General features: G+C 36.3%; 1 protein-coding gene across 5 annotated transcripts in view; it reads right to left on the bottom strand.

Annotated features, from left to right (window-relative positions):
• Positions 1-1,884: 1,884 nt before the first annotated feature.
• Positions 1,885-13,574, bottom strand: part of LOC306846879 (CYFIP-related Rac1 interactor A-like) — a 28,941-nt gene continuing 17,251 nt past the window's right edge. For 3 of the 5 annotated variants that reach the window (XM_079380562.1, XM_079380560.1, XM_079380559.1), the window contains exons 4-12: positions 10,102-10,223; positions 8,928-9,033; positions 7,325-7,461; positions 6,942-7,019; positions 6,346-6,462; positions 5,788-5,867; positions 5,550-5,676; positions 3,817-3,887; positions 3,413-3,721 (exon numbers count right to left, since the gene is read on the bottom strand). In XM_079380562.1, the coding sequence (XP_079236688.1) occupies positions 3,658-3,721; positions 3,817-3,887; positions 5,550-5,676; positions 5,788-5,867; positions 6,346-6,462; positions 6,942-7,019; positions 7,325-7,461; positions 8,928-9,033; positions 10,102-10,223 (902 nt within the window). In that variant the 3' untranslated portion in view covers positions 3,413-3,657. Of the gene's footprint in view, positions 3,722-3,816; positions 3,888-5,549; positions 5,677-5,787; positions 5,868-6,345; positions 6,463-6,941; positions 7,020-7,324; positions 7,462-8,927; positions 9,034-10,101; positions 10,224-13,574 lie in introns of all 5 variants that reach the window. The other 2 variants (XM_079380561.1, XM_079380558.1) reach the window with 1 other exon arrangement.

Here is a 13,574-nt window from a genome sequence, read left to right as displayed (position 1 = left end):
GAATGTACAAAGGTACAAGGTAAACATTTAATCCACCCATGAATAATGCAGTGCCAATGACTAGTGAGCTTTAGTTTGTTCAGTTGTAATTACATTAACGGTGTGTTCAAGAACCAAGTGGTTAATTACTTAATTAGTTTAGTGTCACAACAACACAAATATGAACACAACCTGTTACTTGGTGCATTTTCAGTATGAAAAGCAGAGTTTTTTTTCTGAATTTTTACAAAGGCCTGTGTATGAATCATGTGTCCACTTTGTCTTAGCTCTTTTCATAGCTTTCCAATAATAACTATGCACACATTGTCTCTCATCTGCTGCTGTTCTTTTGTCCTGGACTACTAAAGCTTCCTCTGCACTTATATCAGACAGACCTTCCTCAGACTCACTGGGGCTTCTGTAAAGACTTGGTAACATTTATGTACACCTGAAATATGTGGGTGTAAATGTTTTAATAAGAGCTGAAATGAAGCTATAAAAATTTTAGGGCCCCTTGATACTGTCGGCCGTGAATATAGACAAGACGGCTCAATTTTAGTACGTTGCTGCCCCCTTGTGGTTAGATGTAAAACTTAAATACAGTGTTTGTGCTGAGATTTTGTGCTGCATTAAATCATGTTTTTGGAAATAGCGTAACGGATTAAATACTTGCTACTGCAAAAATACCAACATACTAGAGTTAGTCCAAGAGAAGAACAAAGCCTTTACATGAAGCTTTTTTTCGTCTACTGAAAATCAGGTGTAGAGAAAACACTTAAAGCTTGCACATTGCATTTTTCCATCTAAACTCCTAATTTGCTGCTTCTACTATAGTTTAGTAGTTGTTGTAGTGGTTATGTTTAGGTATGGGGTAGTGTTAAAGCATCTAAAATATGGTCATCCTATGTATATGTGTAATATGTGCTTTATAGGCTACTAATATACAAACCCACTGGTTAGTGTTCCCTAATCTAAAGCATTACCTGTATACATTATTGTTAGCATAATCATAGCAAAAATCTGTTTGGTTTGTCCTTTTTGCTGAATTACATAAGAAATAGTGTGGATTCCACAAATCTGTGCAAAATGATAATCTAGGTCCTAAAATAATTCGTATGAATTTTGTTGTAATATTTTTTGTTTGTTGAATCAGATTTTTGAGTGAAAATATATTATGCTTGTTTTTCAGTATACGCTACTGTTGAAAAGTTTGGCAACAGTAATGTTCTTTTCATGTTTTTGAAATAAGTCTCTTAGGAGTGCATTTATGCTTAATTCTTTTTTAATATTATGAAGGTTGAAAACAGTTGTGCTGTTTAATAATTTTGGGAAAACTATTATACTGTTTTCGGTATTATTGAAAAAAACAGCATTGAATTTGAGATAGAAATCATTTGTATTGTATGTAACATTTAACATTATATACCAAAATGTCTTGACTGTCACACTGGATGAGTTTAAAGCATCCTTGTTAAATAAAAGTATATTTGTTTTTTATTAAATGAAATCTTTCTGACGCCAAACATTTGAATGTTCATGTACTTTCACAAAATGTAACTGGTGATGAATTAATAATATATATCTGATCCTGCATGAATATATAATGCTTGTGTAAGTGCTTTGTTAGAAATGCATGACATGATTGTATTGATAATTTTGGATTGCATTAATTCTCTGAACTGGTTATGAAATGGACTGACTTTGCAGCGATTCGCTTTAGTGTAGTGTGCTCAGAAAGCAGCACCATGGACAGTAACTCATTCAGTCAGTTTGAGTCAAAGCTTCATTATCTCATTTAACCTTGGAAATACATTCTGTGCTTCATTTGATGCTGAAGGTGAAACAACCTTTTATGAGAAGCATAGTCTGAGAGAGTAGCTCAACTCAATGACAAAACGCCATGTTGAATGTAGTAAATGACAAGTTTATTTCTTGCACAAAATGTACAAAATAACAAGCAAATGGACAGCCCGCCCCCCCACCCTCCTCCCTGCCCTGTTTGAACTCCCCGCTGATATGAAGTTGAAGATCTGGAACAAATGTCTACGGCAAGTCCGATGGTCCAAGCCAAAACGCATGGTTTTTAGAGACAACACATACCCAATTCAGATTCACCGAACAATTAAAAATGAATAAAAACACCGTATTTACAGTCTTGTCTGAACTTTTACAGCATGCCATCTATATATTCATACAGAGCTTTTGTTTTGCAACAGAACTCCATATACAAAACGTATTAGAAGATCAAATCAAGTTCGACTAATGGCGAGAGACACTCAAAATACAGCACTGCGTTTGTCGCGCTAATCTTTTTGATTCATTCTTTTGTTTTTCAACCCATTTTTATTAATTCTGTAATTCTAACAGAAAGAATCTCTACTGAACATTTGTTTAGGCCTCATAAAATTCCACAAGAAAACTCCTCTTATTTACACCGTGTTTTGCAGCTTCAAGTCTGTCGTTTTCTGAGTGTATATAATGTATCTCAAGATTAAGATTGTGTTCATGACAAAACGAATCACTCGAACGTCACACAGCGCACCACTTCTATTTATCTAAAAGGCAATGTTGCAGTCTCATTTGGCAATGATTTGCTTTTGTATACAGAGGAAAGCAAATCCACAATGCTGTGGTTTGGTTTATTTGTTCCTCGCTTTCTACAGATGGTGTTTGTAATATGTGGACTCTAAATGAGACGCAGTGGTACGGGAAGCAGGCAGCTATGGCACAGGGCAGAATGTGTGTTTGCGTCTGAATTACAGTTTCATGGCTTACTTGCTCTGTTTAGCATCCAAACTTTACAAGAGCGAAAAAAAAATCAAGCTATTTAAAGGATTGTTCGTCTCATATGTACAACTGTCCTTTAACCTCCACAGACGAGCTGTTAGCATTATCCGGCATTTCAAATGATCGTGTTCGCAGTTGTCACCTCGGTAGAGTATTGCTGTACAGCACTAGTGAAGAAGTCTAACAAAACGCTTCATTTCTTTACAAAACTATCCTGTGCTTTCCGAATATATACAGCTAGATGGTTATAGTTTGCGTTTGAGATGTGTCTCAAGTATGTGATCTTTACATTTGTTCTGTAACAGACTTTGTGCCAAAGGGGAAATGCCATGGACTGCAGTTTTATCAGGAAACCCACGATTCCCAGAATGCATTGGATGGAGCATATCGAGGATAATGAGGCAAAGGTGTTCAAATCAAATCAAATAAGAGTCTAAACGCATGAAAATGGATCTGAACTATACACGGTTTCAAGCCGCGTTAAAGTCTTTCCTGTGAAGTGGGATTCCTTTTCAAGTGTGCAAAAATACTCTCAGACGTAACTTGGAATATGAACCATTTTGTTAACTATCGTGTTTTAATTCAGTTCCTAAAGTTTAATATGTTTTTGTAAGACATTTGAATCGAGTAGTTTTGTTTGCTTTTTGAATTTTAATATACATATATATCTCTATTTTTCCTGCTTTTATAAAATGACACACGATGATGAACCATCAACAATCTATATATATATATATTTATTTTTCATATTCCTTTCTCTTTTCTAGAATATCTTATTTAATTTGAGATCAAGTTGCATTTTGCTCTTGTAAACAAACAGGTTTCAGAGGTTTGCCAGCCACCGTCGTTTGTTCTCTGACAGTCAGTCTCTTTCTCTGCGGTCACTCTTTCTCATTGAAGCAGGGCCCTGATTTGTTTAGAGGTGCTGTCATCATTTAAATGTCTTGTTGTATACCTGGATGAAAGAGAGAAGCTTTTAGTTCATGCATGTTCTGCGCATTTATGTTTTTTATCCATGTACAGTTGGGAAGTGTTGTACTGCACACTCACCTCAGTGCATTCAACAGTCCCTCCACACTGTTCGAAGGCTGTTCTTTCAACACCTTGATGCAGCCCTTCATCTGCAAACGCACACACACATGCATGCAAAAACACAGCTTTAAAAGAAAGGTCACCCCTTTCTGTCCCTCACCCCGACTGTGATCATGGACGCCCACCCACACACCCAAAAAAAAGCATACGTGAACCACTACAAACCCCTCTAGCACTGCTCTAGATTTAGAAGTACTACAGTGTGTGGAGATACTAGATAGAATCACCCAGGCTTCTCTTTTCTATAAAAGAGCAAATAGGCCCCATATAACACATAAACACCATAAAAGTAGGCCACATGACCTGTGTGCTATAAGTCACACAATAGCTTTTGTGTGATGAACTGTGAAATCAAATTTTTTTTTTTTTTGCTGGAGTTTAAAAAAAAAAAAGTTATAGTCTCTTCTACTCACCAATGCTGCATTTATTTACTAGTCCTATTGTGAAATATTACTACAATTTAAAGCAACTGTTTTCTATTTTAATATGTTCAATTGTAATTTATCATTCCTGTGATGCCAAAGCTGAATTTTCTGCATCATTTCTCCAGTCTTCAGTATTACATTATCCTTCAGACATTTTTATGCTCTAATAATAATGGTTCTTATTTTCAATGTTAAAAACAGTTATGCTGCTTAATATAGTTGTGGAAACCATGGCATGAGACACTACTTTTTATGTAAAGACATTTATGATGTTACAAAAGACTTACATTGCAAATAATACTGTTCAACATTGAAAATAAGAACCATTATTAATAACTGAGCCCTGATAATAGAGCAGCAAATCAGCATATTAGAAGGATTTCTGATCACGTAACACTGAAGGTTGGAATAATGATGCTGAAAATTCAACTTTGTCATCACAGGAATAAATTGTAATATTTTTTACAATATTACTGTTTTTGTTTTGTTTTTACTGTTTTTACATAATATTACAGTAATCAGATAAATGCAGCCTTGAGCAAATATATGCAGTCTTGGTGAGCATAAGAGACTTATTTCAAAAACATTTTAAAAACTCTTATTTATTTTAAACTTTTTTTACTACAGTATATCACACAAAAGCTATAATACAACTATGGCCATTCTTCAGAATCATTTTTGGTAAAAGTGAACCCATTTTAAGCAGTCCCCATTCACTTTCATTATATGGAAAAGAGTGGATAATCTGTCATTTATTTCTGCAGAAGAAATAGTCATACAGGTTTGGAACAACATGAGGGTGAGTAAATTATTTCATGGTGAACTGTACATTTAAGAAAGCAGTTCAGTTATGTAATATTCACAAAAACATGCAGCGGTTGCATTTGCCTGTAGACAATTTAGCCACATTTAAATGTATTAATTTCACTGCATTAGACATTATCAGATAAAAAAAAGCATGTGCAAACTTATTATACTAGGCATCATTTTTACAAACCAGTTTTGCAGTTTAACTATAAACCAATTAGTCTCACGGTGAAGTGAATATATGACATAATTTCTTCCAAATTCTCACACTTCATCACATTAACTGTGAATGTGGTCCACTAACATTTAGATATATTTTTAAACAGTACAATGTGACTATATAATGTGAAATATTTAGCTAAAAATCCAATCCAATGACATTCATATATTTTAAGTGTGGCTGAAGTGTCTAAATACGTTTAGGGTCCAGTGTACCTGAAGCTAATAAAGTGTTCTTACATCAATCTTGGAGGTCTTGGCAAAGGCACCCACTGGATGAACATGGTCATAAAGGATGATGACGCCCACCATCACACGCATGCAGAACAGCATGGTGTCTGTGTTAGTAAAACGGCACCGGTACTCCCTTTGGACAGGAAATAATTATCACTTTAAGCAAAATTTAATGTATTGTGGATAATTGACATTAATAAATGTTCAGATAATCACAATGTTTTATTGAATCAGATGAACTTACGGAGTCTCCAACATGACACGGCACACGCAGGCCATAGTGCTCAGGCAATCTGTGGTGTCCTCAATTGGCAAAGTCTTGTTCTGCAACATGCATAGAAATTAACACCGAGCCTCTAGAGGGCGACAACATTTCTGTTTTCTCCATTTCACAGGAAGTCAAAAGGTTGGAAAAAGACCTATACTGAATAAATTAAAACTGACATTAAAATGTATTTGGATATAATATCTAAAAGTAAAAACCAATACAAACTATTTTATCCCCCTTTTTTTCTGTATATTCCCCTGACATTGACATGTTTGTTTATATGTAGGCTACTCTTCATTAAATGGATAGTTCATCCAAAAATGAAAATTCTGTCAACATTTGCCATTGACTTCTTTTAGTATGGAAAAAAATACTATGGAAGTCAATGGCTACCGTCAACTGTTTGGTTACCAATATTCTTTAAAATATATATTTTTTGTCTTCAACAGAAGAAAGAAACACAGGTTTGGAACAAAAGTATTTTTGGATGAACTATCCCGTATTTACAGAAGATTCAGTGAAATCATGAATTACCTCCGACACAAACTTAGTCGTGGCATTGCTCAGAGTTTTGAGCATGGGTGTGGCTTCAGCATAGAAGAGCGACATCCGATTGGCCATTTCATTATTCACTTCATTCTCAGCTTCTAACTGTAATGCAAATGTAAAATGTTGTGTCAGATGATTTAACCTTAAGTAACACATTAACCTTCCCATACAAATGCACTCTCTGCTCAGTCAATTATAATAACTTTAGTATGTTTACTTTTAGGGGCATGCACACTAATCATAATTAGCTCAAACTATTGGTTGCTAATACGTGCATTACACAATAAAACTGCATCATGAGGCAGATCACATGAGCTTCACTGTCTGCATTTGAACTTTGTCACATTCTTAACAAGCTTTTCATTCAAATGAAGTAACCAACTTTAATTGAAAATGAATGACTCCTTTTGTCAGAGTGAATGCTCCTAAACAAGAAATACTGTTTCAGTTTTCTGCTTCAGAATTTGATGTTTAATTCAGTGTGTTAACTTGCCATTTCTTTGTACTGTTTGTGGAATTTGCTAGCATTTTCTGAGTAAAAAATTGGTTCTACAGTGTAGTAATATCAATTGTGAACTTACCTGCTGGTTGTTCAGCCGATTCCTGCTGATGGTCCTCCTATAGTAACTAAAGTCATTCTGTATGGCTGGGTTTGTCATCTAGTAAAGACAGGATTTAGAAACGTCAAAGCGCCTTCAGTATAGATTATAATGGAGACTACCAACTTGAGAGAAATGTTGAGGCAAATCACACCTCTCGCTGTGAAGATTTATTTCCTAGATGTCCATTCTCAAGGGTGCACTTTAGAGGCAGACCAGCTAACAGTGTTGCCATATAGACATTTTACTCGACGTGACTCTCTAAGAACTTCAATGTGAGAGTCTTGACTGAGTGCAGATCTAAATATTTTACCTGAGCTCATGCCACATGAAATCAAAGTGAGTAATGTGTGAGAAACGCTCACCTTGAGCTCATCAAAGCTGAGAGTGAAGTGTAGGATCTCTGCAAACTGTTTGGCGAGGGCCTGCTCTCTCTCCAGATGCTGCATGGGAGCGTAAGGTGGGCTAGTGAGGGCCTCCAAAAGACTGCGCAGGGCGTTCTCTGCAAACACAGATTGATTACAGATTTACAGTTGAAAGTCATTTCTCTGTTGTAATTTATCTTTTTAAATTCATTCACAGTGAATGCTGTTGTTGTCCCTCAAGATTTCCGAAGCCTTTTATCATCTGTTTTCTCCCCCCACACCTCTGGCCTTTAATCTGATTTGAAATACACACGGCATACCTGCATAATGTATCAAAAGCGCAGCACTGCAATGTGTATTTGATCTCCATGGTTACCAGCACAACAGTTACCATTGTATTTACCTCTAACGCCTCTCTTTTGTATTTTTTTAATTGCTGCAATTTATCGTAAGAACCCGTGATCCCGTCAGTGTTGCCTGGATACTGGAGAACGTTGGAAGCCGCAGCTGATGCAAGCATTACTGACTTCCAACTGCAGTATATGACCGTGATCATTAATGCATGTTTCTGACTGCTTTTAAAACTCATTTAATAACCAAACTCCAAACCAATGTATTAAGAGGGAATAAAATGACCAGCTGGCTGTACGTTATCCCAGTTATTTTTATATGGTTTTCTTGCTTTAACTAGATATTTCTGAAATTCTAGTCATCTATCAAAAATTGCAATAAACATTGAAATTCTCCTAGGCCGTATTACAATATATGACAGCTATGAAAGCAGCATTAGGATATTGTCATGAATGACAGTGAAATATCCAGTGTAATCATCATTATACAAAAAATATATGACCACTCGATGGCATTATTGAATTAAGTATTCCAGAGAGACATTTCATGAGCAGTGCCAATGCAGTTTCATCAATATTATCACTGCATTAACATATCATAGTGAATTCATGCTGCAGGTCTGTGCTGTACTGTTTAAAGCTGTTTCCTGCTTGGCGACTAGATGTACAGCTTCACCGTCAGAGCTCAGCCGTGCCTGAATGTCATTAGTATGCCTAAGCATGTCTCCAGAGGAGCTATCCTTTCCTCTCATCAAATATGCAGCAGCCCTACTATAAATAAGAAACTGATATGTTTTATCTGGAGGCCTACTGAGAAACCTGACTCTATCAGCCAGGGACCAGATACTGCGGATAGCAGGATGTGTTGAGGAGGGTGGGGCCTCTTTTTCTAATGAGTCACTGCGATGCCATACATTGGCAGGGAAAAGCTTATCTGCATGTTATCTGTCTGGCCAGTGATCTGTGTTTCTCACTAGTCAGCACTGCTGTGAAAAAAGAGGCAGCTGATCGACTTTTGCAAACCATATACTGAATTGTCAGCGCGCATGGGAGGCAGAAACGCAGCAGCCTCTACGCTCTGCTGCCGCGGTTGCCATGCCAACTCTTTACGAGGTCAGCTGCAGAGGAGGACAGAAACGGATGCTTGCAGCACTCATTGTAGGCACGGTCAGCGCGTTGGACAACTCGTGCACGCAAGGCCCATTACATGACTATAAAAAAAGAGAATTGGAAAACAATGGCCACCCACTTACCTAGCCTGAGAGAAAATTCGTAGAATCTCTTGAGCTTGGCCACTAGTGGGCAGACTGCATTCCAAGCTTTCTCCTGCAGCTGGAGGTCATTGGGGTTCTGTATCGCCTGGAGAGAAGGACGAGCGAGAACAACTGAAATTACAACCTTCATTTACACTGACTATAAACTCAAGGTCATCTGTAGACTTTAAATTAAGTTACATTTGTGCGATTTATTCAGCAATGTGAAACATTCACAGCTGAATAACTACTGCACATTTGCTGTTTATAGATCAGAATGATTGAAAACTGCTCAAACCTTATGCTTTATAATTCCTAGGTGCTTTATAACAGGCGAATTGACTCCTGGCTCAGGATGAATAAATATCAGTGGATCTTTTTATGGTAAGCAACACTATTACTGAAGTTAGGGGTTTGTACTAATAACCCAGGCAAAAAACAGTTTTCACTAAATTGAAAAAAAGGGGTGAAAAACACTACTGTTGCAAACATATTTGAAAGAAATGAATACTTTTATTCAGCAAGAATGCATTAAATTGGTCAAAGGTGAAGTAAAGATCTTATATACGTGACACTGAAGACTGGAGTAATGATGCTGAAAATTTAGCTTTGCATCACAACAATAAATTACATTTTAAAATATATTCAAATCGAAAACAGCTGTTTTAAACCGTAAAAATATTTCACAATATTAATGTTTTCGCTGTATTTTGGATCATATAAATGCAGCCTTTGTGAGCATCAGAGACTTCATTTAAAAACATTTTAAACAATCTTGAATGATAGTGCATATTAAAATAAGATATATTTCTTATTGATATTTCAGTATTACTGTTTTTTTGATTTTTTGAAATTCACACACAAATGACAGTTTTTGTCTATTTATCAAATTTTTCATTAGTGATTGGCATTGCCCACAACAATTGTACTATACATGCACGATATCTCAAAACATGCAGTTTTTAGATAAGACATGTTCTGTTTCTTTTCTAATCAGGCTTACAATATTATCCTGGGAGATGATAAAACAGTAAAAAAAAAAAGGACAATATTTTCACTCAGAACACCCTAGCAACAGCCTTAAACTCCATAGCAACCACCTAGAGCAATCCAGCATTGTAGCAGCAGGTTTTGCAAAGGTAAGCACAACTAATAAATGCAAAAATAGCCCCACCTCTCTTATTTCTTGTCCTGCTCCATTGTAAGACTGTAACTCTGCCAGTATCCCATGGGCCTCTTCCAGCACTGCACTAACCTGGTTCCACACGGCTGTCTCGGCCTCTGTGGGCTGAGCATCTGTGGGCAGAAGTCAGATCGAGTCGGTCAGAATGTGACAGATATACATAAATGCTCAAAATATACACAGTCCTCTTTCAATTCCTCGGCCAACCTGAGTTATAGATCACCTTTGTCACACTATCACACTGATATAATTTCTTCTTGTCCTGATGGGTTTTGTTTCGGATAAATTGGATTGCATTCAACCAGTCAGTTACATCAGAAAATTGGACCAATAATTACAAGAAAGCTTCACGGTGTGAGTTAATTTGGTGCTAACATTGGATTATCATCATCTTTTGGCACCCGGAGGGGGAAAGCGCTTTCCAACGAGCTTTGAAAGATAGGAACCATAAATCTATATGGATTAATCTGGTAATGATGATGGTGTTATTGTGAGTCGGAAGTACATGAGGAGGATTTGAGTTGTGTCGGTGTGTATCAGGATTTGTTAGGGCTGATATTAACAGCTCTGGTGGGAAATGTCGATGAAAGGCCACGGCCAATGAGGCAGCTCCATATGGAGTTGCTGGCGAGGCTGGGTTTAAAGAGTTGTGTCAGCTTCTAACACAGCAAGCAACAGGCATTTGATTAATAAGCTGATGATAGCAGGCAGGAAAGCAAACAGAATATCATCCTCTGGTGGACGTCTCTAGCTTTTAGTTTTTAACCACATGATATGCAATACATCCAAACAGGAGTCCAAACAGCCAACAAAAACATAACAATAATCCCAGTAATCCACACAACTACAGTCCATCAATTAATGTTTTATGAAGTGAAAAGCTGTTTGTTTATGAGAAATAAATCAATCATTAAGATGGATTTGATTTAAAATAGTGCTTTCTCCTGTATAATCTCGTCAGAATCAGGAGAGAAATATCAAGCACTGTTTCCAAATGATAGCAGTCCATAAGAGTACTAAAATATCTCAGTGGATTTTGATGTAGGCTTTTTCACTGAAGGAAGGTTATGTGGATTATTAAACATTTTAATGATGGATTTGTGTCTTACAAACGCTGCTTTTCTCTTCACAAAATGTTAATTGATGGACTGGAGTGGTGTGGATTACTTGTGGATTATTGTGATGTTTTTATCAGCTGTTTGGACTCTCAATCTGACGGCACCCATTCACTTATTGGTGAGCATTTGATGGAATTACTCTACATTTCTCCAAATCCGTTCTGATGAAGAAACACACTCATCTACATCTAGGATGTTCTGAGTAAATTTTCAGCAAGGTGAAATATTCCTTTAAGGTGTGCTCACAATTTTTGTGGGTGAAATCTAACCATTTCAATTGGAATGTATTTGATCGTGAATTTCATCTAAAGACGAAAAGGTATTCCTAAATTGGTCACACAAATTTGCCTCGCTGAACAGCAGAAAGGTGCTTGGATTGAAAGTGACTTCTGTGAGAGCTGTGCATACATTGGACAAACGATTGGTTTTTGCACACACAATTTCACTGACTTTTTGCGAATTTGACTGCTCATGTAGTGTGAAGAATGCTTTAAAAATATTTTCCCACTATAAAGAGCCTTTTGTGGAATGGAAGAGTTCCATGTATGTTAAAGGTTCTTCATGGAACCATAGATGCCAATAAATAACATCTGTTTTTACACTGTGTATGGTGTACACAGCGTAAAAACTGCAGCAGGAGGAATTTTGGGAAATGCTGTTAATTGCCAGATCAGATTTCTATTTCTCAAGCCTCTGTACAGTAAGTGACCTGTGAAGCAGGGCATCTCAGCCTGATTTACAAGCACACTTCTTTATCCTGTAATGTATATAGAAGCAGTTAACCCTATCATAGGTCCTTGATGCATTTTCTCTGTCAGTGTTTGACTGAATACACACATAGCTGTTTGTGCTATCAGCTGAGCAAGCATACTTCAGTACAAGCAAACACACACTCTACACTTCAGTGTAATTGCCAATGGCTCCTCCCAGTCATGTCACCTCCAGGTCTGTTTGCACATCCTGCCTGTGATCTTCAAAGAACAGAGTCTGAAGACAGGCGTCAATGCTACAGTAGCAATATAATGTTTGTTTGCTTTCCCTTTTGCACACTTTTACTGTGCACCACACACACCTTTTCTTTTGGTTAATCACATGTATCAGAGCCTCAAAGCCTGTTTCTATGCCTGTGTCTTGTATTTGAGATATTTAATTTTTATGAACGCCATTAGTGGCACACTAACCCCATTTCAGAACTGAGGAAATGTAAACCAGTGCGGTGTAACGTAGGTGATCATTGTTTCGCTGTCACAAAATCACAAAGTACAGATCGGGAGAGTGGCTGTTGTCCTTTATTTTTTTATTTTTTTATTTTTTTTTTTGCTTGTTGTATTCAACATTTTGATATTACTTCTTTATATTATGCAAATTCTGCTTTAGGGTCAATGACAAGAATTGTCAAGATGACTTTTTAAAAACACACACATGCCAGGTTATCTATATATATATACATATTTTCTTACAACTTAAATGCGAGTAATAATTATCATTTTTAAAAAAAAATGAAAGTAAAAGATATTTTTATATAACAGTATTATTATTATTTATCTTTTAAGAGTGTTTCTTGAATACAATTAAGTTTTAGTAGTTGCCAACCAATCTTTCTGCCTTTAAAATGTCAAATTATCTGATATTTTTAAGGAACTTAAATGTTATGCAAGTCTACATGGGTCATCGCTGTGATATTATTTATTGTTTTTATGGTTTTCTTGTCTTATGGCAACATGTTGTTTACACCAATTATACAATATTTTATTAATAATATAAAATCATTTTAAATAAAATTGTCTTAATGATTTTATTAAAGATGATTAATATTATTATAACACTTTTTCAGAAACAATTTATTTTTTTTATTTTTTTTAAACATTTATAAATTGAACATATGTCCGTCATACAAGAGGTGTATTCAGATCAATATATTTGAAAGAAAATGAACCTATGTCATTGACCCTATAATGTATTACAGACAAATGCATTGCACTGTATTTCTTGTGTCACTTCAAGAATGTCTCCAAACAATTGAAATATTCTTAGAGGAAAGACAACCTATGTTATAGACTAGACAACAACCACTCTAAGTCTTCCAGGGTCTCACACTTGAGGGACAGGAGTTTTATTTCCTCCATAAAAAGGAGATGTTAGGCATGTAGCTGTTAGAGGTGTCATAAAAGGAAGGATTACTCAGGAGGGAGAGAAATGCTTAGGTAAGGGTTAAAAGGGAACACGACATCAGAGAAAAAGGAAATTGAAGCTCCCCTTTCAATAGGCAGCTTCCATTCCCACTTCCTTAAATCCTCAGACTGGTTAATAATGCATTCACACACGCACACACACATCCAGATGCAT

Source organism: Barbus barbus (genome assembly GCF_936440315.1).
Source record: "Barbus barbus genome assembly, chromosome: 27".
In the NCBI taxonomy this organism is placed as follows: Eukaryota; Metazoa; Chordata; class Actinopteri; order Cypriniformes; family Cyprinidae; genus Barbus; species Barbus barbus.
The sequence above is the reverse complement of the archived record's forward strand: the minus strand, read 5'-3'. Positions and strand labels throughout refer to the sequence as shown.